The 24,014-nt window shown below is 36.5% G+C and overlaps 2 protein-coding genes across 2 annotated transcripts; both read right to left on the bottom strand.

Moving 5' to 3' along the window:
• Nucleotides 1–44: 44 nt before the first annotated feature.
• On the bottom strand, nucleotides 45–1,981 carry fabp2 (fatty acid binding protein 2, intestinal). Its single transcript, XM_069167455.1, has 4 exons — nucleotides 1,876–1,981; nucleotides 1,127–1,299; nucleotides 484–591; nucleotides 45–257 (listed from the first exon to the last, which is right to left on the bottom strand). The coding sequence occupies exons 1-4, from the start codon at nucleotides 1,940–1,942 to the stop codon at nucleotides 207–209; spliced, it is 399 nt and encodes a 132-aa protein (XP_069023556.1). The 5' UTR covers nucleotides 1,943–1,981; the 3' UTR covers nucleotides 45–206.
• A 3,569-nt stretch (nucleotides 1,982–5,550) lies between these two features.
• Nucleotides 5,551–22,916, bottom strand: gucy1b1 (guanylate cyclase 1 soluble subunit beta 1). Its single transcript, XM_069167584.1, has 13 exons — nucleotides 22,799–22,916; nucleotides 22,406–22,479; nucleotides 20,650–20,750; nucleotides 20,418–20,536; nucleotides 17,676–17,873; nucleotides 16,339–16,569; nucleotides 16,015–16,131; nucleotides 15,030–15,163; nucleotides 11,812–12,009; nucleotides 10,294–10,531; nucleotides 9,293–9,433; nucleotides 7,449–7,603; nucleotides 5,551–7,223 (listed from the first exon to the last, which is right to left on the bottom strand). The coding sequence occupies exons 1-13, from the start codon at nucleotides 22,799–22,801 to the stop codon at nucleotides 7,085–7,087; spliced, it is 1,848 nt and encodes a 615-aa protein (XP_069023685.1). The 5' UTR covers nucleotides 22,802–22,916; the 3' UTR covers nucleotides 5,551–7,084.
• Between the last annotated feature and the right edge of the window lie 1,098 nt (nucleotides 22,917–24,014).

A 24,014-nucleotide genomic window follows, 5' to 3' on the forward strand; every position in this document is an offset into this window, starting at 1 on the left:
CAAAATTATAATTTTGACAAACAGCAGACGGACAAAAAAAAAAATCAAATAGGCAGTTATGTCTTTATTGATGCAAGTATCAAAATCCAATGCATTACAAGCAGTGCACTTTTTGAAGGTTATGTTGTAGTTTGTAACTCAACACAATACTGTATGTAATCCTGACATCAAACACCTTTCACCTCAGTGTTGTCGATCAATTTGGTCTAACCCCTCTTGAAAATCCTCTTTGCGTCCACACCGTCGTAGTTGTAGCTCTGTTGGAGACAAATTATGTCATATGAAGTTTATATACCTTCATAGTTTCTGCATCTGGTATAATTTTCGAGACGGTTTGCTGAGACCAACTATGAAATCCCGAATTTGGGGCCCAGGACCATAATGGAAGAACACGTGTCCCAGTCTCAAATAAACATTATTGCATAAACTTTATTCCAACTTCACTGAGTATCTTTCATAGAGGTTTTCCAAATTCAGCCTTACCTGTACGAGTTCATCTTCTTCGATAATTCTGGTTGTTGTCAGTTGTTTTCCATTGTCCTTTCTGTTGAAAATCCCCTTCATCATGTCTCCCTCCATGGTCCATGCGCCCTGTGGGGTGAAAAATTTAAGTTGGTCACTAAACAAAGGTAGAAAATATTCTGTAGAAGTCTAAATTCAGACTCTACTGACTGTCATCTTTACATCTCTGACTATTTGGGCTAAACACCTGAAATCATCTGCTCACAAGGATTATCACAATAAAAGCCAAGCCTTTAAGTAGGGATTGTTTCAGAATCAGAATCAGAATCAGCTTTATTGGCCAGGTATGTTAACACATACAAGGAATTTGACTCCGGTTGTAACTTTTTCTCTCGGTGTGCAAAAACAGACAGATATAAATAGACATATAAAACATAGACATATATACAGCTAAGAAAGAAAGAAACAAATATAGACATATATACACCTAAAACAATGGCGCAATTGCACTCAGTGCAAATGGAGCGGATGCGGTTAGGTGTAGTACAAAAAGTCCAGTGATATTGAACACATTAAGTGTTGAGCAGAGTAATGGCCTGTGGATAAAAACTGTTCTTGTTTCTGGTTTAAGTGATGTATAACTGTGGATGCCACTTTTGCTTACTGAGAGCTCTGTTCCATCTGCAAGGCTGTAACCAAAGGTGACCCCCAGGGTGAAGTCTACTTGTATGTTGCGGAAGTTACTGTGTTCCTGAACATGAAACTTGTCTCCGTTCTGTTCGATGGTAATCTTGAGGCCGTCGTGAGCAGCCAGTTTCCTCTTCACCATGTTAACTCCTATCGACAGACACATTGAATATGTTCATTAGACTCTGAACAATGACAGGAAGTTTGTCAGGGTTTAATCTCTTTTCATGCAGTTAGTTCCTTCGTTTGTGTCATTGTTTAAGGTAAGTATGTACAAAAATCAAATCACAAACCTGTTCAGCGTCATGCTATCGAAGGTTTTTTGAGACCTTAGCTCCAGTATTTGGTTTAATCTACTCTTGTGCACAAATTCAAACATGCTTATAAATTTGATTGAATAAAAGTGTGCATGGTAATCAGTTCTGTATAAATTATATTCTTTGAATGTAAAAATTTCCCTCTAAGGGATTAATAAAGTATCTATCTATCTATCAACACACCTATTTACATTAAATGTGACATTCTGACAGAGGCTATCTACATTTTATCAACATTTTATCCATTTCCTTATCTGGTCTTCATTATATGATGGTCATCTCTTTAAACAAATGAGCAAACATAGTAATGGGACATAGTCTAATATTCCTAGCAGTGTTTCACAAGACAGCTATCTAAGTAACATTTCAACAATCTAATGCAGATTATCAACAGTTTGACTGTACTCACCCATTTGTTCCATGAATTTCTCATAGTTGTCATTGCGATCAACTTTCCAGGTGCCGTTAAAGGTCATGGTGATTGAGGGTGAGTTGGACAACTCTGCAGTAACTAGTGTCTCACTGAAGGTCTGCAGCTCTTTTTAAACCACACACCCTTCTTGCGTAATCATCTCTCTGATTGCTGATGTGGCTGTTTAAATCCCATTTTTTTTCAAAAGGCAATATCATTACTGTTTGCTTTTTAAATAGCAGAATGGATGGCATCCTACTTAACCTGTACTTCTGTTTACAAAGGGTGTTGGTTAGAGCTAAACCACCTTCAAAGTTTTCAGTGCAAAACTGTAGCAATTACGCATGCAGCATTTTATACAAAGAGTCAAACTAAAGCATACCTTTTGAATTTAACCTGAAACACAGCAGTTTTGAAATTTTGATTTGTTGTCCCTGCACTTCAAGCTGAGAAAACAGAAAACTAAACAGACCTGTTGAAGGATATAGTATATGAATGGATTTTTTTTTGTGCACTATATATTGAATTGTGTTTGATGTAATTTTATTAAACACCTTATCACTTGGCCATGATAACGGTGCACTTGATGCTTATTGGTAATGTGTTTCTAGTGATACCTCAGACCTTAATCTAGTGATTACCAAATGAAACCTTTGATATTTGAAGTTAATATTAAACAAATACAAGTGAACACAGTGTCATTAACAACAACGGAATAATATAAATACAATTTACTAACTACTACCTTACTGAAGTTTCAAAAATAAAGTGTTTATTTTGACCCAACAAAGAAAACAAGCAGCAAAAATATGCACAAAAAGTATTTCAATAAATATCCCATCAAGTCTGAAAACAGGATGAATAAAACATGCATAGCATGTCTGTCCTCTCTAATCTCAGTTTCTACTCATCCAATGTGCCACGAGAGACCTTTGCCTGGACTTCACTTCTAATGAATGCGACTCTTATCAGATGGAAGACCTTTCCACTATCTTTATTCATATTTGAATAAGTCCCATGCAAGTTAATCTTTAACATAATTATAACCCATGAGGTTCATCCAAGTTGTACCAGGACATGCAAAATGATAACATTGTATAAAAGAAGAAACATGTTAAGGCAGTGACAAAAGCCGTGTATGTTTTAGTAAATGAAAAGGATTTCTGTAGCATCCATCCAAATGTGGGTCGTTGGGTGAGGTCAGAAACAGGCTTGTGACCAGCAGTTTGCCATCCTGGTCCTTGAACTTGTAAGACAAATCTGGGTGCAGAAGCTAAAAGTGTTGCACTGCTCCCACACTCTTTACCAACACTAATGGGCTCTTGAGCAAGGCCTCTAACCGTTTACTGCCTCAGGGACCAGATGGTGAACTGAGAACATATTACTCTGCTATTAGCATCACCACACTGACTAGCCATACTGCATGTCGAGATTTTATGGATTAATTTTAAAGCTATTCATGGTCAGGCTCCAGATTATACCGAGCGCTGTCAACTCAATAAATCTAGGCCTAGTGTTAACTGCATGCGAACAGAGAATATAGAGAATCACTATCAGAAAACAATCCTGAAAAAGATGAATGTTTAGGATAAATGATACAGCCTTATTGTGCACTTCCCGGGAATGACGACCGCAACATTTAAAGTCATCACCCACCAAAATATCTGCTGGCTTTGGTTATTTAACTTAAAGTAAACATGTTTTTTCTGGTGCAGCTCCTGATTCATGCACACATCAAACAATCTGATAGCTTCATTCTGGCAATGATAAAGTGGTACTGAGAGAATAATAGACAGTCTATGGATTCACACAACAGCAGCAGCTTCCTCTACCACCAATTTCAGCAGTCTGAAAATAGATCGGGGGCCCCTCCCCTTCCTCTACGTAAACAAAAAGACGACTGTGACGGCACAAGTGAACAACACTCAGCCAAAGTACCGTTCAACGTGTTTATTCCAACACTGATACTCTACTTAAATGTCCGTGTGCTCTTCTGCCTAGCATCCGATCGCACGCCTCTTCAGCAGCCACCGTCCTGCTCTGCGTCCCCAGAAGTGTCCCCCTGTCCTGTGACCTGCTGGGTGCTTTTATGTGGAGAGAGAGAGAGAGAGAGACAATCCGTGATTCACTGCAGCTGTGCTAATTAAGCCTCTTCCAGGCACCCTTCACTGGACCACTCCCCCAATCACCTGGACCACTCCCCCAATCACCTGGACCACTCCCCCAATCAGTCCCTCCTGAGCCAAACCAGCTGAGCCAAACCACGCCCCCCTACCACAGCGACCAATCAGGGTGATAAGTGTGAGGCGGCTCATTCATTTAGAGGGTTACAAGAAAGGAGCTAGTAGTTTCACATATTAACCAACAAATGTCTAATTTAGCCATCCTGCCAAAACGGACGAACATAGTTATTTATTTAAAGTCAAATAAGCACTAAATTTGGTCAACAGCAACTCCTGAAACAGGCCTTGGGTCTTGAGTTTGAAGAAATAATTAGCTGTGTTTGCTGTAGGGTTAACTGCAGTTCAGAAGACAACCAGCAAACACGGAGCAACATCAGCAACCGTTGGATTTATGCCGCCTGATGAATGTAAGTCCATTTTACTTCTATTTGTTTCCCTCACTATGTCTGGTTAACTTCTTAAGAAAGATATTTGGACCCCCTCCTAACATTGCTGTTAGCCGTTGGTATTAGCAGCCAATGTTTACAAGTGGCAGCCATCTTTGTTTGGGAAATGGATATGAAAATCATTTGTTATTATTAGGCAGATTATTGTTATTATTATGACCAATGTGGTTAGACGACTAGTATTTTACGATTCTATAAGCAAGAACTTGGTCAGTAACTTTTGTCAATTTTTTCTATCTCCTAGGATGACCCCAATATGCGTAAGAGGTGCAAGCTAGGGATAGCAGAGTTGGCTTACAGTAGTAAACAGCAACTTTTAGGTACAAGTAAGCGTTACAGCAATCTAATATATAAATAAAATTGCCTTGACTTTTATACACTAGTGCAACAGGGAGTTTATTGGCCTGATCAGATAGTTGAGACAACAATGTATGCAATTCACAGGATACATACCCTTAAACCAACAAACTAAAGGACTGATGGAAAAATTAATACACACATCAGAAAAATTAAAAAAGGCACTTTACATAAAAGCTAATCAGTCCAACTTAATTTAAACACTGCACAGATTGTTCTCAGTATACGGTATTCCCTCACAGGATCTATAATGTGTTCCCTCTTTGTGGCTGGATTTAACAGCATCAAGTTTAACAAAGGTGTACTTTAAAAATATGTGCATACAAAACTCTTCACTACATAAAAACAACTAGACATGAAATGATACATAAACATATTACACAAGCACAACATTTTCAGTTATCTTACAACAAAGTATGCATTCTCTTTGTGCTATCCTAATATGAATAATTTAGTTGAGGTGACCATAACAGCAGGAGCTGTGCAGTGACATGGCGCAGACATTGCAATCCTCTGATGGACCACTAGAGAGGGCACTTCACTAAGAAAGAAATCCATATTGAGTTAGTTTGTCCTTAGTAACGCCCGTATTTCTGACTTATGTTGAAAACATGTAAAGTTTAGCCATAAGAAGAGCTTTAATATCCTGATAGCAAAATTTTAAAGAAAGAAAATTCCAAGTTACCCACACTTCTCAACACTTTTTATTAGTTACCTCCCCCCCAAAAAACACTGGTCGGATAAAAACAGTCATGTCTTACAAGCACAGAAATGCACTCATAAAGTACAAGAGGCACCAGTTTGTTCTTACACAAGAAGCTAAAAGGACATGATGTAAAGTTTTGTAATAAGGAATTTGGAAAACATGGTGAAAAAAAGAACAGTACATACACTATAATCATGTAAATGTAATCCAAGACATATAGCACATAGTTTTAATTTAATCATAAATATGATGGAGGCACATACAGTATTTTCTTCAATAATGAAGTTGACTATATTTTCTTTTCTTAAGGTGATCATTACATTTTAAACTATGAAATTCTTATCTCAGAATAAAAGAATAAATACATAGTGACATGAAGCAAATAATAGATACAGTATGGAGATCTTTAAGAACATCTAAAAAAAAAAAAGTACAATACAAATGAAAATAATACTCAATATTATTTCATAAAAGCAGTCACTAAATGATTGTGCATATAGCAGATAGGTGAAATAATTATATTAAATTATATTTATAAATTATATTAGTGTGTAGTGTGAATTTTTAATGTGTCTTTTTTTCATAGTTCAGCAATAGATACATGATGGTATATTTTTACTAATGGCTGAAAAGTTTTGTTGTTTGTGACATTTTAAAATATGAATGAATATGAAATACATATTTGTAATGTAGTCATATGAATGTAGTTAGCTTTGTAGGTTTTGTGCCAAAAACTGATGGACATGGTGATATAAATATATAGAAATACAATAGCTCTAATATCTAAATTTGCATTTTTTTTAAAAATTGTCTTTATGCCAGTGTAACATATTCAGTGTAAAACTTTGTAACTCACGTTCAATGAAAAAAAGGATTGCAACAAGATATCAAGCCACAGTATCATCAGTATAATTTGTTTTAATCACACTGAGCTTTACTTTAAATGAAGATTTTGTCATTATCGCTGTCGTAAGTGAATTAGATAATGCATATAAACGTAATCTTTTATTGTTAATCTAAGGTTAATGTTATATTTTTGTTTATTAAGAAGACTATAAATTCTCTGTATTTTTGGCACGTTTCAAAACACAAAGACATCAGACAAAGTTGGCAACTAAAAATAACATGAAAAATCTTTTGCTTATCAAAACCTTTAGTGATAGTCTCACGTGGTTATTCTATACAATACTCTAATTTGTCTAAAAATGTATCAAACTCGAATGTACCACATATTGTATCACTAACCTCTACTATTAATGAAACACTACACAATTATAAAATATAGTGAGGTCATGACAAATCATGGGCAAGCAGAAAGAGGAAGGCCGATAGAACAAGGTCAAGTTAAGCTGAAACAACTGTTTCTTCATATTAAAAATATCTGCATGTCTCTGGATAGATAATTTGTTATATTTTACCTGAACAATCTTGTCTCTGCCTCAATATGTCACTAGACAGTGCCATACTGAAGCGTTCATCATATTATAAACAAGGTGTTGAATTGCTGTTAGGCTTTAGCTGCAGTGGACTGTGTCAGTGGGCTTCCTGGAAAGAAACCACACCTTCATCGGCTCCTTCTTTCCTTTCATGGTGACAGGGCCCCGATACTCCAAATGAAACTGGGGGTCAGCATTCTCTGCAGACTGCAAACACCTGGAATACAATCACAAATTACACATGTTGTAAAGTCACTGCCACATCAAATAAGGATATCTTTCCTTGTATAAACTTCCTGGCGTGTGTTTCACATGGTTTTCAACCTGTCCATATTTATTACTGGCACTGTTTTATAATCCCTCTTAATACTGTTTAAATTGGTAAAGAATAGTAAAAACAGAATGCTACTGATAAGAAATACGGAGGTTTACTACTACTCACCTGTAAGTATATTCTGAGACATTGATTTTGCCCTTTTCACCAGTCGTTTCTGTGCGACTTGTGAGGTTGACTGTATTTCCAAAAAGGCAGTATCTGGGCATCCTCTGGCCAATCACCCCGGTCACTACTTCTCCTGTGTGGATTCCAATAGTAATCTGGAAAGAAAAGAGAATGAAAGAGTGATTGCACTATTTGTTGGTTATAATTTAACTAAAGCAAAATAAACATGCCTCCTTGATGTCGAATTGGCAAAGTCAAGCTTAAATATTTATTATAAGATCTCCAGAGCACTGATCATTAGTAATATGCTATAACATGTATTAATTATTTAAAGCTGCAATGAATGCACCTCATTCATCTACTTCAAAACTATACTAATAAGAAATGCACAGTTTATGTCTAAGAAAAACTATCTTTAAAATTAGAATAAACCTACGTAAATGTTAGATCAATCAATGACTTCTTGAATAATTTGTGCTCCCCAGACAGAAATAAAAAAAAAAAGAGGCAAGCAGCTATCCAGCTGAATGCTTTTCTTAGTCTGTCTCTGTCTGCACAAATTATTAAAGCTGTCAACTGAAAAGGTGCAACATTCCATGTGTGGATCCAAAGTTAACTTTGCAAAGAATGTCTCCATGCACAGAATTAGATTTTCTTTCTTAGGTTTTAGATTTGCAATAAACAGTCTTTCGATTGCTTACGACTACTTTTGGAACTGATATTTATACTCGAACTTGTAGGCACTTCAGTGCTTGTTGTCTTCAGAGCATGAACATGCTGTGAGTGGCTTGGACAAATGAAAGTCTATTTTTAGACACGGGGTCGTGAGATGATTTGAGTCTGTTTCTGCTACTAAACCGGACTCCTCAAGCCAGTGCCATGTCCCAAAATAAACAGACTTTTGTTAACCAGACATGATTTTCCAAAGTTAAGTCTCAACAGTCTTTTATACAATAACAATTTCCAACAGTCAGTTAAACAAAAGTTTGCTGTTTTTTTTTATCCAACTTTTCGCTGCTTGTTACTTCAGCGTGAAACTGTGCAAATGTGCACACACAATTTTTCTAAAATGTAATAAATTTAATTAAGTGTGCGTATATTGACTGTAATAGGCTGAGTGCACTACACAAGAAAAAAGTAATGCTAATATGAGAATTAATATTAGATACCTAACAGAGTTCCAAAAAGCTCAAATCATCTGTGCCAAAATAATAGATGCATTGCTGAAAAACAATTAAATATGTAAAGCAAAACAGCCTGAAAATCATGACGTGCCAAATACAGTGAAACTGCATCACAAAGGAGAAACTATTCAATGGGGATGTAAAAGACATATAGTGTACAAGGGGGTTAGAAAAATTATGTCAAGTTACACTATTATTTGGACAATTATTATATAAAATATCTATAATGCAATACATGATAATAATGATTTAAGAATAAAACTTTCAATCCACAATAACACGTTGCACTTTTCTCTCAGCACCCTTCCTATGTAATTTACTACAGTTTGTCCTCATTTTGTAGCTTTGCCTAGTTTGCCAAATTCTCTATGCAGCGCGGGCTAAAATATGGGGTTTAACTAAGCTTCATCAGGGGAGGAGATCTACTGGATATTCACTGTTCTTGCCAGTCTACCCAATCAAACCAAAAGTGTCAGCAACTGTTTTAAAAGCATGAAAACTGTCACTCCAAAAAGTGTGATGTGTAAGAGAGGCCTTATATTTAGCGGGTACAGGTGGATTGTAAATTTACAAATGTAATCAGCACAACTTTTGTCATACTGAATTTCAATAATTACATATCCAGAAAATGTTTTCCAAAACCTGAGATTTATATCACACCTGTACTGGTTCATCGTCCACTTTGACTTGTCCGGCAATCTCCATCATATCAAGAGCGAGGTGGCAGATTGACTTGGCGTGGTGCGTGCATGGCTCAGGTAGACCACTCACTGTCATGTACTTATCGCCGACTGTTTCCACCTGTGTATAAATTACAAAAAAAACATTTTGTCATTCTACACATAAGTAATATCATGGCCTATTTTGCTTTGCAGTACTTTTGTTTCATGTAGAATCATCCGTTCTCACCGTGCTATAGAGGGAGTTTTTTTTTTTTAATGCAGTGTGCAGCCAGAAATAAACTGAAACACTCTGAGATAAACACTTAAACACTTACATCAGCTTTAAGACATCCAGGGCCTCTTTGAGCCCTGCTAAAACCATAGGACCACCTAGCCATTGAGCTTGTAGAGTAAATATTACTCCTTTTGGTGACCCAGTGCCTGAAGCCAATCCCCTGGAAGTGCTGAGGTCTGTTAGACTTCTTAAAGTGCATTCTTGTCTGAAAGCCTAGAGTGTAAATCTGCTGCACGAGGCCTATAAACTGATGCAGTCCCTCTGTAAAACTACACTGTGTTTAGATGTTAGTTATACTCTGGTAAAAAACTCAAGTCAGTTGATATAAATATTATCCTGTCGAGCTGTATGTGCATAATTGCATAACATTATTCATCAGAGTAGTGCATTTATTATTTATTTATTTTCTTTTTATATTTATTTGTTTTTTTGTATATATAGTTTGTGTGTATGCGTGTGCATTTATTTATTCACTGCTCTTATTTTTTTCTAAAATAATTATTTTTATCTATCTTATTTTATGTATACGTATATTGTAAATTTTGTGTGCACCTTCTTGTGTTTCTTTACTGCTGTAACAACTAAATTATTAATAAAGGGATTAATAAAGTCCAAGTCTATGCCGAAATCTGATTCTAAGTTGAAGCTGCATGTTCGTAGACAAAAGCACTCAAATCATTAAAAAAAAAACCTGTGATTCCAACCTTGTATACATAGGGGTTTTTCCGAGAGTCTGTCAGGATGTCAAAACGTGTGTAAACATCATTGAGCAGGTTGACTATCTTGATGGCTCCCTCAGCTGAGGCGTGCTTGCTGCAGAAAACGTTGAATCCCACAATGCCACTGAAGAGGATGGTGAGGTTGTCGTAGCGTTTTGCCGGGACAGGCCGTTTGTGTCGCAGCTCATTGGCAACAGATGGCGGCAGTACGGAGTAGAGCAATCTAAAGAGAGGAGGAGAAATTAACATTTTGAGCAAGAGCGTAGTTACAGTGTACTTGAGCAGAAGAGTAATGGGCTGGGGCTGCCAGACCACTCCATCATGCGGATCAGCATTTTATTTGCTCACCCACCACCCTTTGGTCATTTCACAATGCAAACTGCTCTCAAATGGGAGGGTGGTGTTTCTATGGTAACTGGTTAGATCATGGCTGCCTGTTAAAAACAAAATACCTTTCATGATGCATCATGATTTCAGGACACGTAATACATACAGATAACTGCACAAAAATGTATACAAGCCAATATAGCACATTTACCCAGTGGACAACAATATTCATGTTTAATTTAGAAATCTTTCTGAATTCACAAACAACATCGTAGAGTATGCATACATATATGCTGTCGTTATCAGAAAACATAGTGTCGTAAAGGCAACTACAGTACAGCAGCAGTTTTCTAAAATATTTAGAGTGGAGCCAGGAATTCTAATCAATGTTTGGAGCACGGGGTACTCTGAGGCTGGAGAATGGTTAGAATAATAATATAGGGATCTAACAGGAGAGTGAAAGGCTTTTCCTATGAGAAGATTGGACCGCTACAAAAGGCTCAATAAAGACCACGATCCACCTCTTTGTTCACCTCCATTGTCACATGACACTATGACGGGCCCTTTTCTGAAACTGACCATCTTCACCATGACAGATATATAGCCTGGCTATAACGTGGAACGGTGACCTGTATCTTGCTGTATCTTAAGTATTTCTTGTATCGAGTTCACCCTTAAAAGGGAATACTTGAGGAGTCTTCTCTTTTATCTCACTACAGGATAGACTAATGACTAATTTCACCACTTATTTTTTCTGCCAAAGAAGACAAAACTACAATCCTAGCAGTGTTATTACACATTAATCATAATGAGTTTGATTTGGACTCATAACCTGCAGATAATATCAGGGCTGTGGTATGTAATTAAACATAATTTGATACAGTTTTTTTAATTTTTTTTATTCCTTAATGGAAAAGTTTGTAAACATTGCTAAATTTGGGTGTGAATAAAAGGGCTATTGCTTGAAGCAGAGACATGAAAGGGGAGCTCTGAGTACAGGGAAACTACATACTGTATAATACCAACAATTGAAAGCTTGGTGAAAATTGGCAATTTCCCTTTAGTAAGTGGTTATAATACACCTATTGTTTTTAATTAAAAGTTGAAGCTCTATTGTATACTTGGCTTAGGCTAAATTAACAATTTATTTTTAAAGATCTGTAAAGATAGTCAAACCTATCTGTCTTCTTCTTCTCATCCTCCAGGGCCCGGAGTGTGTGCTGGAGACGATCTGTCAAGATTTCAAGCTCTTGGGTCAGCTTGTACTCCTCACGAAACTGCTCACCCAGCAGTACCAGGTCACGCGTGGCGTCATGTAGTGGGATGTCACTGAGGTAAAGCCCCCTCCGAGTGAGATCATCCAGGTTCATAACACTAACCACAAAAGTAGACAACAAGTTGACCATGAAATGAGAAAACAGTGAAAGAACCTATTAATTATTACAGCTATTTCCATTGAGAAGTTGCTGAAAATGTCTGATTTGTGTTTTTGGTCGCAGGAAAAACTGTTGACCTGCTTCTTGTTCTTGCTCATATAAAAAAACGGGTATAAATTAATTAAACAGATGATAAAGGATGAACAGCTAGCAGTGACATCACCATCCTCTTATCAGGCCTGGGCCTACTGTCTCCAGATTAATGTCCCTGTTGTGGGGTGAGGTCAGACACTGTGCTGTACGGGTCTTCTCTAGTCAGGTGAATGAGCATGCTTCTGTGTTTCAGTCCTTGTCAGTTATTACCTGCCAGGCAGCAGCTTTTTGTGAAAACACTGATCTTACCCTCTGCAAAGTGTCTTCGAACCGAGAGGACAAGATCTTTTGAACCCCGCTCTCCCGCATCCGATATTTCACTAAAAAGGCCTGATTGGTTATATAAGGGCCACAGAGGCTAATAGAGGTCACAAGAAAAGAACCAATGTAATTACCAGCTCGGAGGTTTCTTTGTGGTGTTTGTCTTTTGTCATGTGCCTACGCATATTTTTGTCTTTGTAAGGCTAAGAGAAAACTATATTTGAGCTACTTAATTGCTTCCTTAACCGACTGTGTAAGTACATTGAAAAAAAAACAAAAAAAAACCCTCATTGTCCTTACAGAGATTGTGAACATATTCTAAGAACAGACAAAACAGAATTGTTTTTTTTCTGCTGATAGGTTTCGTACAGGTCATCAATCATTTTCTTCCTTTAATTAACTGCAGTAACACTTTTTACATGGAAAGCATATCAATACAAAAAATATGCTGTTACAGGATAAGGGTGGCAATAAAAATGTTTTTATATTACTGTCACCAAATCTCTTTAAAAGACCAAAACCAAGGTATTGTCCGTGGAGCCAAAGCCCAATAGAGCCTTTTTCTCTGTGCTCTAGACCCTCGCTATTGTCCAAAAACTGCCAACTTTATACGTAAATGTCTGTTTACTTGTTACAAAATTGATGATGTCATTAGGGTTGTCTTAAGTCTGGACATTTTTGATAAAAGGTTTGCATTACAAACTGGAGGTTTCTTAGATGGGGGCATTTGCCAACAGGGAACAGGGAAGGTCTAAGAGAAGACATAATCTAGGTGGATTATAGGAAGTGTAGGATATAATGTTTGTGCAACTTAATAGATAATATCTTTTCCTCCAAGTGCTGCAAATTCAGGGAAATCCTAAAGTATCTACATACCATTTTAAAAATGTATGAAAGCACACCATTGCCCTGGGTGACACCGACAATTTTGGGAAATTATGTCGATTTAGTTTTAGTTATTTAACAAAAATGTGTATTAGTTTTAGTCAAATTAAAATTTAGTTTTATTGTCCTTTGAGTCATAAAAACTCCTGTTTTAAATCCTGTTTACTATTTTTAGTTGGATAACAAATAACAAATAGTTATCCAACAGTATTTATTTAGCAAACATATAGAAAAGAGGTTCAAACTTTTCCGACCACGTACCACTGTGTACCAATACAATTTTCCCAAAAACCACTTCCCACTGCAGATACCAAAAATGTTGTTTATATATTTAAATGTATTGATTTAACCATTCAATAACCTTAGACAGGCTAAATAACAACAACATGAGGCTAATCTTTAAAAATGAAATACATAATTTCCAACTTTTTTTACATCACTGTAATATACCAAAATGTAATAAACGAACCGCAGTTTGGGAATCACCGATCTAGAGGACGCTTTAAAAGGAGTGTCGTCATTCATCCTGGAACTGACTCGTGCCTTCTGACAGCAAGACACCGACTGAAAATACCATTCATGCTACATCCACCTCACTTATGTTGAATTATCAGTGCTAGATTAACATTGGCGTAGCTTTTTATGAATATCAGCTGCTACCTGCATGTTCGTCTGAGCTGTTTTATTGCCTTTTCTCATTGAAATGTGCAGATGGTTGTAATTATTGAATCCGCTTCTTTCAAGAACCTGAAATGCCAGATACTGACAGACACATAATGTTACTGAATGTAAGGTGCTTCTTAGTAACAGCAGGAGAACAGGTCAGCTGTTTCTAAACAAGAGATATTTTAGGTGAAGGAGAAAACCTTTCTTTACCAGGAGCTGCAGTTTGTGGTTCTGCAGATGCTACAGGTCACTGATTAAGACTTTGCATTAAAAAAAAGTTATATTCAATTTGTGTTGAACATTATAATTTAGCTTTTACCTCTTGACAAATAACGTTTAATATTTTTTATATTATATTTTATTACTTTTTTATTTGGTTTTAGTTTCGTTCTCAGCTTAGTTCTCAATTTTCATCCTAAAATGATGACATTTTTCTTCATCCCAGTGAACTGTTTGTGATTTATTCTAAGTTGATTTATCGGCTGGTTTTTCGCCCTGTTGTTGCGATAAATACTTGCTAGCTCTTATTTATCTGTATCTGAAAATAGTCCATAACAAAAACAGTATTAACTCCTGTTTGAGGAACACTTCCAAAAAAACGACAGATGTTTTAGGTAATTGACCTCTTTTAAGGGTGAAAATATGTGTGACCAGTTTATATATATATTCTAGCCTTTAGTGAGCTGAATATCACAGAGTAGTAAATTAAAAATATTGCGAGAAGGAACAACACTTTGCAGATCACCTTCCTACATTATTAAAATAGTATCCTATTAACAAAAACAATTACATTTGAGATCTTTTGAGCAAGTGTAGCAAGTTGCAACAACTCAACTTTACTTTTTAAATGATGGTTTATGTGTGTAATATTTCTGTATTCATACACCAGCAATGGCATCTATCAGTCTAAAGCAACACTTTGGCTTTTTGGATTTTAAGACTTTAATCTTTGCCAGAAATTGGTGTTCTCATTCAGTGGGAAAACGGGAATGAGCATTTTAGAATACATACGGAGTCAGTGCTCTGTCAGGGCAGACTGCACTGTGGGTTTACCTGGGTGAGCAAAGAAAAAGGATGTTCTCTGCCTCTGGCAAGTAAATCATCTGTCCTTTCAATCTCAGACAGCTGATCTCCACCCCCGTCAGCTCGTCCTCATTCTCTACAGTCTCCACATTCAGCAGGCCCTCCTGTCAGAAGTACATCACATTTATGAATATTTAAATATACGTTCTTCCCTAAATCTGCTTCAAACCTGAGGCACAGGTTCAGCGCACTCTATATTTTTATATCTGTATGTTTTTCGCTTTTAATGTTAAGTGCACTAATTCTCATTAGTGAATATTTGATACATTTTTATGTGTGTAAAAAATGTGCCACTTTGTATGGCACTTAGTGTCCCAAAAGAGATACTGTAGCACTTTGAATATTGTCTACTTAAATATTATAGCAAGGCAATGCAGGTTTTAAGACTAAGAATGTGTTGTCCCATGAGACACACAAGTACACAACTTTTACCTTATTTTCTATTTTTGTTCTACCTTTCCTTTCTAAGTTTCCATTTGATTTTGTACTAAAATCTGTGCTTCTGAAAAATCTGCTTAATCTTTCTGCTCTTTCCTTTCTCAGTTTCTCAGGTCCACAGCTTTTTGTCTGTCCTGCAAGTCAACTACAAATCTAGTTCTTTTTTATTGTAAACATTTACACAATGGCATTCTTTGCTTTATGCATAAACTGCAATATGAAATTCTAGGTATTAATTTCATTTGTTTACATGCTCAGTTCTCTCTGAATGTCAACAATTTCATTCTCATTAACAGTGTTGATGAATCCCGTGCAGTCAAATTTTATGCAGCTTCTAAAAATATCAGCACGCTCATTAATATTAATATATAAGACCGTAAACACATTCTGTCATGTACAATCAAACCATGTTTTGATCATTTAGACTTGGGTGTATTTTTGTGCTTTCTGCCTCTGGAAAGCTACGCTAATACAGTACGTGATTAAGCAACAGCACTGTGTTGTATTTCAGACGTACCTTGCTTCGCAGAACGAAGACGGTGTTGATGTGGGAAAGGATGCCATGAAAACTGAAGTCAATGTGCGGACGGACCAAGGAAAACACTGAAGGGAGGTTACAGGTACCCGGTTGGAGCTGGTGTATAAAACAAAAATAGGCATATTTCAGTTACATGGATATTTAACATTGTTGTTTAAATAGCCAACTACAGTACATTCATATTGACATAAATACAAGACAAATGCAAGTCCTGTTGCATTAATAAGTCTAGTGGTGACTTTATAAGCTTGTGTTTCCTCAATTTTAAAACAAACTTTGGCATAATTGTATGTGAATGCACACCTGTGGCAGGACTCGGTAAATGGCGTTCCCGCACTGTGTGAGCATCAGGTCCTTGTCAAACATGAGGTGAAACGGGAAAGCTTTGCAAAACGTGTAGGGACTGATACGAGTTTCCTGCGTGCCGTTCTCCTCAAAGCCATCAAGATCTTCGTAGAACGCTTCCTCCTCTGAGTCCTTCTCCTCGATCAGAAACTTGATGTGATCACACTCCTCACTTTTTGGTTGTATCATCTGCATCAGGGAAAGATAAATAATTGATAGAAAATAATTGATATTTTAATATATTGTGGTACAATATTAGTTTTAAGATTATTATGATTTTTAAGAGTATTAAGATTTAAGCTTAATGAAATATCTTTACCTTCATGTCCTATTAATTTGCTAATGATGATAATATTGACCTCATGTCTATTATGTAGAATTAGGAGGGTAATAAATGTAATTATTCTGTGGGTTCATGGGCATAAGGCATACTGACGTCAAGCTGCTGTCTCTGCACCCTGTTGCCACAGCAACACTGGCTAATATTTTCAGAAATTGGGTGTCACATTTGGTGCGTCTGCCATTTTCTGTTCTTTCATTACACACACAATTGCTGAAAAGTATTATCCTGTCTGTACAATATGATTAGATTTGGGAGAAAATGTCATGGATGAAATGAAGAGAAGACTCCCTTCAAATACAGTAGATGTCTGAGGAGAAAAAACATGCTTCAGTTATTGGTGTAGACTACAGGCTTCGATTTGTGTGTTGAACTCTAACATACAATATAAAAAAAACAGTAACAGTTAATGATGTTTACTGTTACAATTATTCATTCCAGATTAGTCAAAATCTGATTAGCATGGTTGAGTTTAAGGTAAAATATGGATTTCTCATCCATTCCGTAATAATCATGCAGTCAATAGCCATTTTACATTCAGAACTAGACAAAGTTAAAAATAAAACTGAAGGCCAAGAATAAAAACACCCTGAAAGACTCCCAACCTCTTCAAGCTCGAGACACTATACAACTTAGATCTAAAAATATCCTCTGACTCAGACATTAGCCAAAAACTCACTGCTGAGCTGCAGTTTTAACAGCGTTCCTGTTTGGATTGAAGGTTTTTGCTGCTCAATCTTCACACTAGACTCTCTTAAATTATATTCTGAGACACTCACTCTCATATTCTGAAACAAAGTATTACAGGGACTTAAAGCTGTCACTGAATATTGTACCATAAATTAGAGAGGAACTGAAAAAACCTCAAGCCATCTTCATCTATCAGCAGCAGAGTGATTCATTAGAGCTACGGGTTTCACTGTGCACAGAGAGGAACAAAAACAGCAAAGCAGACCTTCATCTCTATCTCTGTTCCATGGATTTGTTGAGCGACTGTTTTAATGATGCCAATCACAATGTCTTGTAGGCCTTCTCTCTCGGAGTAGTAGTGAAGAATCAGATTGTTTCCTTTCTCTGCATCAGTGCAGCGAAACGAGGGAGCCCTCATCCCGGGATAAATGGTGCCCAGGTGATCATGTAGAGCATCCAAATTCTGAAAAATTAGATTGAAGAGAAAATATGTAACAACCTATCACAGCACAGTTAATTAAAACCTAGCCGAGGTACCACAGGTTATATGATGATAATGTATTATACATGACATAGGAAGTTCAAAAGGTGAATTAAAATAATTATGTTTCTAGTTGAAGCAACAGAGACTGAGATATCCTGACTTTTCAGTTTGTAAGAGGAAACTGGCGTGTTTCTCTGAAGCCTTTATCAGAGCATGTATGACAGCTGTAAGTTCTCTTTTTAAAAGACATCCTGTGATCACCAATAAATATATATATATATATATATGCATATATATATTACTCTTGGAAACAGTTTGTTTCTGTCCTCTAGAATGCTGCATTTGTCCGGATTTTGTTTTCTAAAAATACAGACGTTTGGCCTCAGGATGCAGGAACCATCTGTGAAAACACATTTGTTCTGAACTGGCACATGTGAGCGATTTAACTGTAGCATTCACCAATTTTATCATGCTAAGAATTTTCTCTTGGGTGTGAACAGCACTCCAGATCCAAACCTGTCCTTCATGTGATGAACAGATTAGTTCCCAATAACCACACCTATCCAGGCAAAAGGGTCTGACTACACCCATATTATGTATCATTCTGATATAAGGGGGGAAAAAAATGCTCTGTCCTGTTTACATTTGCTTAAACCAATCACAATTGTCTTGGGTAATGCTAAACCTTGTGTCTTTCAAAATAGTGTCAAGGGGGAGGAACTTATTTAGGTAGAAACATTTGCATGTGGGGACTCCTGACACTAAAATGTCTAAATCCCAACAAAAGACTAAAAAGAACTAAACAGGCCTGAGTTATTGTGTGATCCAAATTTTTGTCAAAACTTGCCATTTCCAGTTACCTATAGGTTGTTGTTTCCTTTAAAAATGCTCAGATGGAGGAAAAGGAGGAGAATGTCAACTGAAGTAGTTGACAAATGGCAGGTTTATACCAAAATTATACAACCAGTGAGTCAGACTATGAATGGAGAGACTGTCTTTCTTCAAAGGGAGAAAACACTTATTAATCATGGTATAATATAAATTAATTTGAGTTTAAACGTGACAGAAATTGATTTAATCAAAAAATACCTATAACAAACTTGATCCAAAATGAGTTTTTGGTTTACCATATCACCATCATCCTTACCATTGCCAATTTACTGATAAGTACAAATAAGTATATAAGTTATTACCATATTTTTTCCACAGCAGCTCATACATTTCATTGAAGTAAGCCAGAAAGTGGTAAAAAATAATTTCACTCCAATCGCTGGCTCATGGTCTTAATGCAGGTTGATGTCTAGTATACGCTGTTGTTCCTGACAGTGTAACATCCTTTGTTATAGGCTATAATATATTATAATCTAATATGTCAGTGGTTGTTGTCCACAGACCGCCTTACATGTGAATTTCTTTGCTTTGAAAGTGTTTGTAGCCTAAAGTACTCTTAGTTTATAGTAGTTCATAATACAGCTACTGTATGCTCATTTTCTAATTGTTTTGGCCCCAATAGTATGACTACTGGCACTACTTAAGTTTTTGTTTGCTGACAGCAGACTTGAAGCTCTACAGAGTAAAACTCTTCTTTTTACCACTGAATAATATTTTAGGGAAATTTTTCCACAAGTGGAACAGATGTATGACAGATCTAGGGGTGTTGATTATGGTGATGATCAAATCTCACAAATATGCACGACCTAAACAGGAGGTATTTATCAGTTCAAAACAAGAGAGTAAATCTTCTTGCATGAAACCCACTCATGTTTTTAGAGGTACAACCACAGGCTGTAAATAAAAGTGGACGTAGCTTCTGGCTCTGAAAAATGGGACCGATGCAGAAATGCCTTAAGCTGTAATACCACCGGTTGCTGCGAGAGGTTGGCTCAAAAAAGCCTCCGGCTCCATCGACTGCCATTCAACTTCTCTCATAAAATTCTCAAAGTCAATAAAATTTCTCTACAAGTTTTCTATATTATTCACTAAATTCACTCTTCCAGATTAGTATTCTGGCCATCCATCTGAAAATAATCGCTCCCCCCTATCTCGCCCAAATATGGTCACTACCGGCTCCAAACCGCTCAGGACTAGCAAGATAGCACCGGCCAAATTCCGAACTCAAAGCTTCATAACAGCCGCTCACAAACCAATGGGTGACGTCACTGCTGCTTGGCGCTTGGGTAGGACCTAGGGCTGAACTTCAAGCTCCTCCAAATATCTTTAATCTTACCACCTACATATGTTGCAACATAACTTCTTTTCATGAGACCCTGACTGCCCAATGAATTCCCCTGACACTTCAAAGTCTTCACCTGATGTGTCCAATTTAGGATTTCTATTATGAAGCTTGAAACCTTCAAGCTGAGATAACTCTGATGACAAAGTTCCATCTGAGCCACAAAAAACGCGATACCAATGTTTTCACATGCTAAAAAATCTTTGTGATGAGTTAATTGAACTTTATTAAAATTTCCCCGTCAACTTCAATTAACACTAGCCCCTAAATGCAAAGAAGAAAGAGCCTACCTGCAGGAATTCACGAACATTTGAGCCCAGCACACGTAAGATGGTGTCGTATCCCGACTCCTGGCAAAATTCAAAAAACATCTTCCCAAACATCTGCAAGATGTCTCCTGCATCAATCTCTGCAATACAGAAAAAAACATAATATGTCAGCTGTATCCTAAAGCTCCATTTGTATTATGCATCACCTTAAATGTTTTTATTTCTAGTTACTTAAAAACCTGTTGTCACTTACTGAGAACTTTACTTGCAGCTGCAACAAGATCATATGTTTTAGTATCTTCATATATGATTCTGACAAGGAACTGACCCTCAATATCGAGCTGAGCCTCCCTCCTGAAAACAAATGGAAGCTGTTACTCACGAGCTGCAGCAAATGTCACAGCACAAGTAAAGAGTCATTGTAGTCAACTTGTTCAGGCAACCAATAGCTTTTTGAAATTGCTTTTCTGTTGTTGTTTATATTACAGAGACTTCTGTTTACATCAACAACTGTTGGGTCTTGTATGTGGCCAGTCAGGGTGCATTGTCTTGATTTATATTACAGTAAAAAGGTTCCCATATTGCTTTGAAGTGGTTGTGTGGTTTTAAAACTACACTGCTGAACTAGCAGAGATGATCAGGTTTAGATCTGCTGGAGGTTCTTTGATAAGTACTCCAAGCTCAGAGTGTACTTTGTTAATTATGTATTTGACAATCTTTCATAAAATTGTCAGAAAACTTAATGGGGTTCTGATTACTTATGTTTAACTAAGAAACTAGAAATTATTTACTGGCCTGACCAGCAGAATGTGTTACAGCTGAAAAAACATACCAAGCCTTGACATGTTATGCAAAGAAAATAAGAATTCTGTTTTAAATGACTCAGCTCATGAAAACCTCAAAAGAGCCCAAAAACAAACCTGATAAATTGAGCATTAAATCATAATGAGTTGCAATCGGAGACACAACATATAACCATATACTGCTGTATATTTTTTGTCGTGGCTGGAAAACTACCATTTTGAAAACATTTACACAAAGCAGTTGCTGCTGTCTTTTCCCTTTCTTCCCTTTCCTCTTCTTTTTTTTTACCAAAGCATGCAGAAGAAATTTGCCAATACACTGGAGAGAGGAATCTTAATAAACAGTTTTAAGTTACCCCCAAGAGGAGACTTAAAACTACTGTTGAAATGGGGTGCACTACTTTCTCTGTGTTTATGAAACAAAAGCTATGAATGTGTGCAGAATGCAGTTGAGATGCACCCTGACAAGAGAGGAATGTAAATCAATTTGTAAATTTGCTCAAGTACTGTACTGAAGTTGACTTTTGAGGCTGAGCCTGAGCTGCCATTGAGGAGGTCATATCCTCTGTATTTTTGTGATGAATTTGGGGGTTTTACGTTACACATTCATTTTTATACTTTTAATCCAATAAATAAAGTATTTATTATTTTCTTTTTTCCCAACAAAATTGTATTATTGCCAGTCTGCAAAGTCTGTGTCCAATTAAAATCATGTGTGGATAATGTAAAAATAGTACATGAACAAATATTAGTTTCACATAAGTGCACATATGTAAAAATGATTAAATAGTGTAACATAATACTCACGGGCCATAGTCTAAGTAATGAGTGCTTTGAATTTAGTGGATTTGAGTATGATGTAGAATATTGCTACTTTTATTTGGGTAAGCAATCGCAGTATTTTCAGAGAAAATGTTTTATGGCCTGTATTACAGTGTACAATTATTGTAGCTAAATGGCTGTGGGACAGAATTTTAAATACGATTTTTTTTTTTTTTTTTTTTTAATGTTTTTAATGCCACTTTAACCAGAGTTTCAGTGTGAGCTTGCAGAAGATGAAGGTTAATCATTACAATAAAACACACTGTTGTTGTGTGCTGCTGGCTGTACAGTAGGCCTGTCTTGTAGCCTTGTTGTGGTCAGGGTGGCCACAGTGTAACCTATGATACCAACAGGGCTGAACAGTAGACACATTCAGCAACTCACTTGATGTCTTCCCACACTTCCGGGCCGTAATTCCTCAAAACGAGGAGCTCCAGGGCGTGATTCACAAAACCATACTGTAAGTTTATGGAAAAAACGAGCAACGTGAATATTATTTCATGGAACCAAACAAGTTTTCCTCAAACATGTAGGTGTGTTTTTAGACGATATTATAAGAGCTGTAAAACATTGTATTAGCTTAAAATACATATATGGGCTGTCCACTTGTTATTATAACACTTCACTGTAAGGATAATCCGATACATTATTGTATAACCGCTACATAGTGCTCTCCCAGCAGGAAATGTCAAACGCAACTACACCGCGTCGCGCAAGAAACAGCCTATTTTACCAGCATTCAAACAATATATAAAATTCGTAATGCTATATACGTACCATGATGACCGCTGCTTTTCCTTTCCCTCTATATTTTAAGCAAAATCCGTTAAATCTGACAAAATCTTCATCGTTTGGTACAGATGCTGTGTGGCTCTGCGTCCATCCCCTTTCTTTTTTTTTTCCACGTCTTCGTGTTACTGACAGCCGCTCTGTCCAATAGCAGATTGGAGAGGCTGTTACGAAAGCTATCGATGACCAATGAGAGCGATGCGGCGGTTGTCCAAGTGATGCTGTTCAACCTGGAATCTCCGCAGATAGTTTCTTCTAAAGGCTTGTTAAACGTGACGAATTTTAATGTTCTTATAATATATACTGAGGAAAATGTACACATGACCAAAATCAGTTAATTTTGTAGACTAAATTGTGAAACTGAAAAGGTAAACAGGCTTTCAAAATATATGCTTACAGTGTTATTTGTAGTGGAACACATACTCAGATTCCATTCTCCTGTAGAGCACTGAACACAAATATAAATAAATCCTTAAAAAATAATTTAAAAAAGCCATGGATTCAATAGTTTTCCTTAGAACAGTGTAAAGGTAAAGCGGTATTATAATGCAAGTAGTAGAATGACTTCCTTATACATGTGTAGAGTACTATGCAAAAGTTTTAGCACTTCAGATGTGTAAATGTTTATCCATTAGTCAGGCATTTGACTGGTCCCAATTCATTCTGCAGCATGACAACAACCCAAACATACATCCAGGGTCATAAATAAGTATCTTCAGGACAAAAAGTCCTTATTTTTGAAAGCAACCTCACTTTACTTGTGCTCAATACTGTATGTAGTTTATTACTGGACTATGTATTCATCTCTAAATGGCATTTTGCCATAATCATTGTAGCTCCTCAAAAGTGAGTTAATTATAACAACTTTGCCTACTCTTGGATTGATAAATCTACCACAATGCATTATATTTAATTAACTGAGCATGTAACCCCTGTATAGATGTCAGATAATTGTGGTGGAATAAAAAGTGCATTATTTTCCTCTGAAATGTAGTAGAGTGTAAGTATTAGGTAGCATACAGTAAATTGAAAATACAAGTACCTCAAAGATACGCAAGACCATTAGTTGAGTAAATATACCGTAGTTAGTTTCTCTCCACTATTGCATAGGATTTCATATTTGTTTAATTGCCTAATTTGACACAGAAAATAAGTTATGAATATATCTTTTACATATATTTACGCTGTGTAGTACAGAGTCAGT

This window comes from Embiotoca jacksoni, unplaced genomic scaffold (assembly GCF_022577435.1).
Source record: "Embiotoca jacksoni isolate LCO1_2020_lvr unplaced genomic scaffold, fEmbJac1.0.p SCAF_4, whole genome shotgun sequence".
Lineage (NCBI taxonomy): Eukaryota > Metazoa > Chordata > Actinopteri > Embiotocidae > Embiotoca > Embiotoca jacksoni.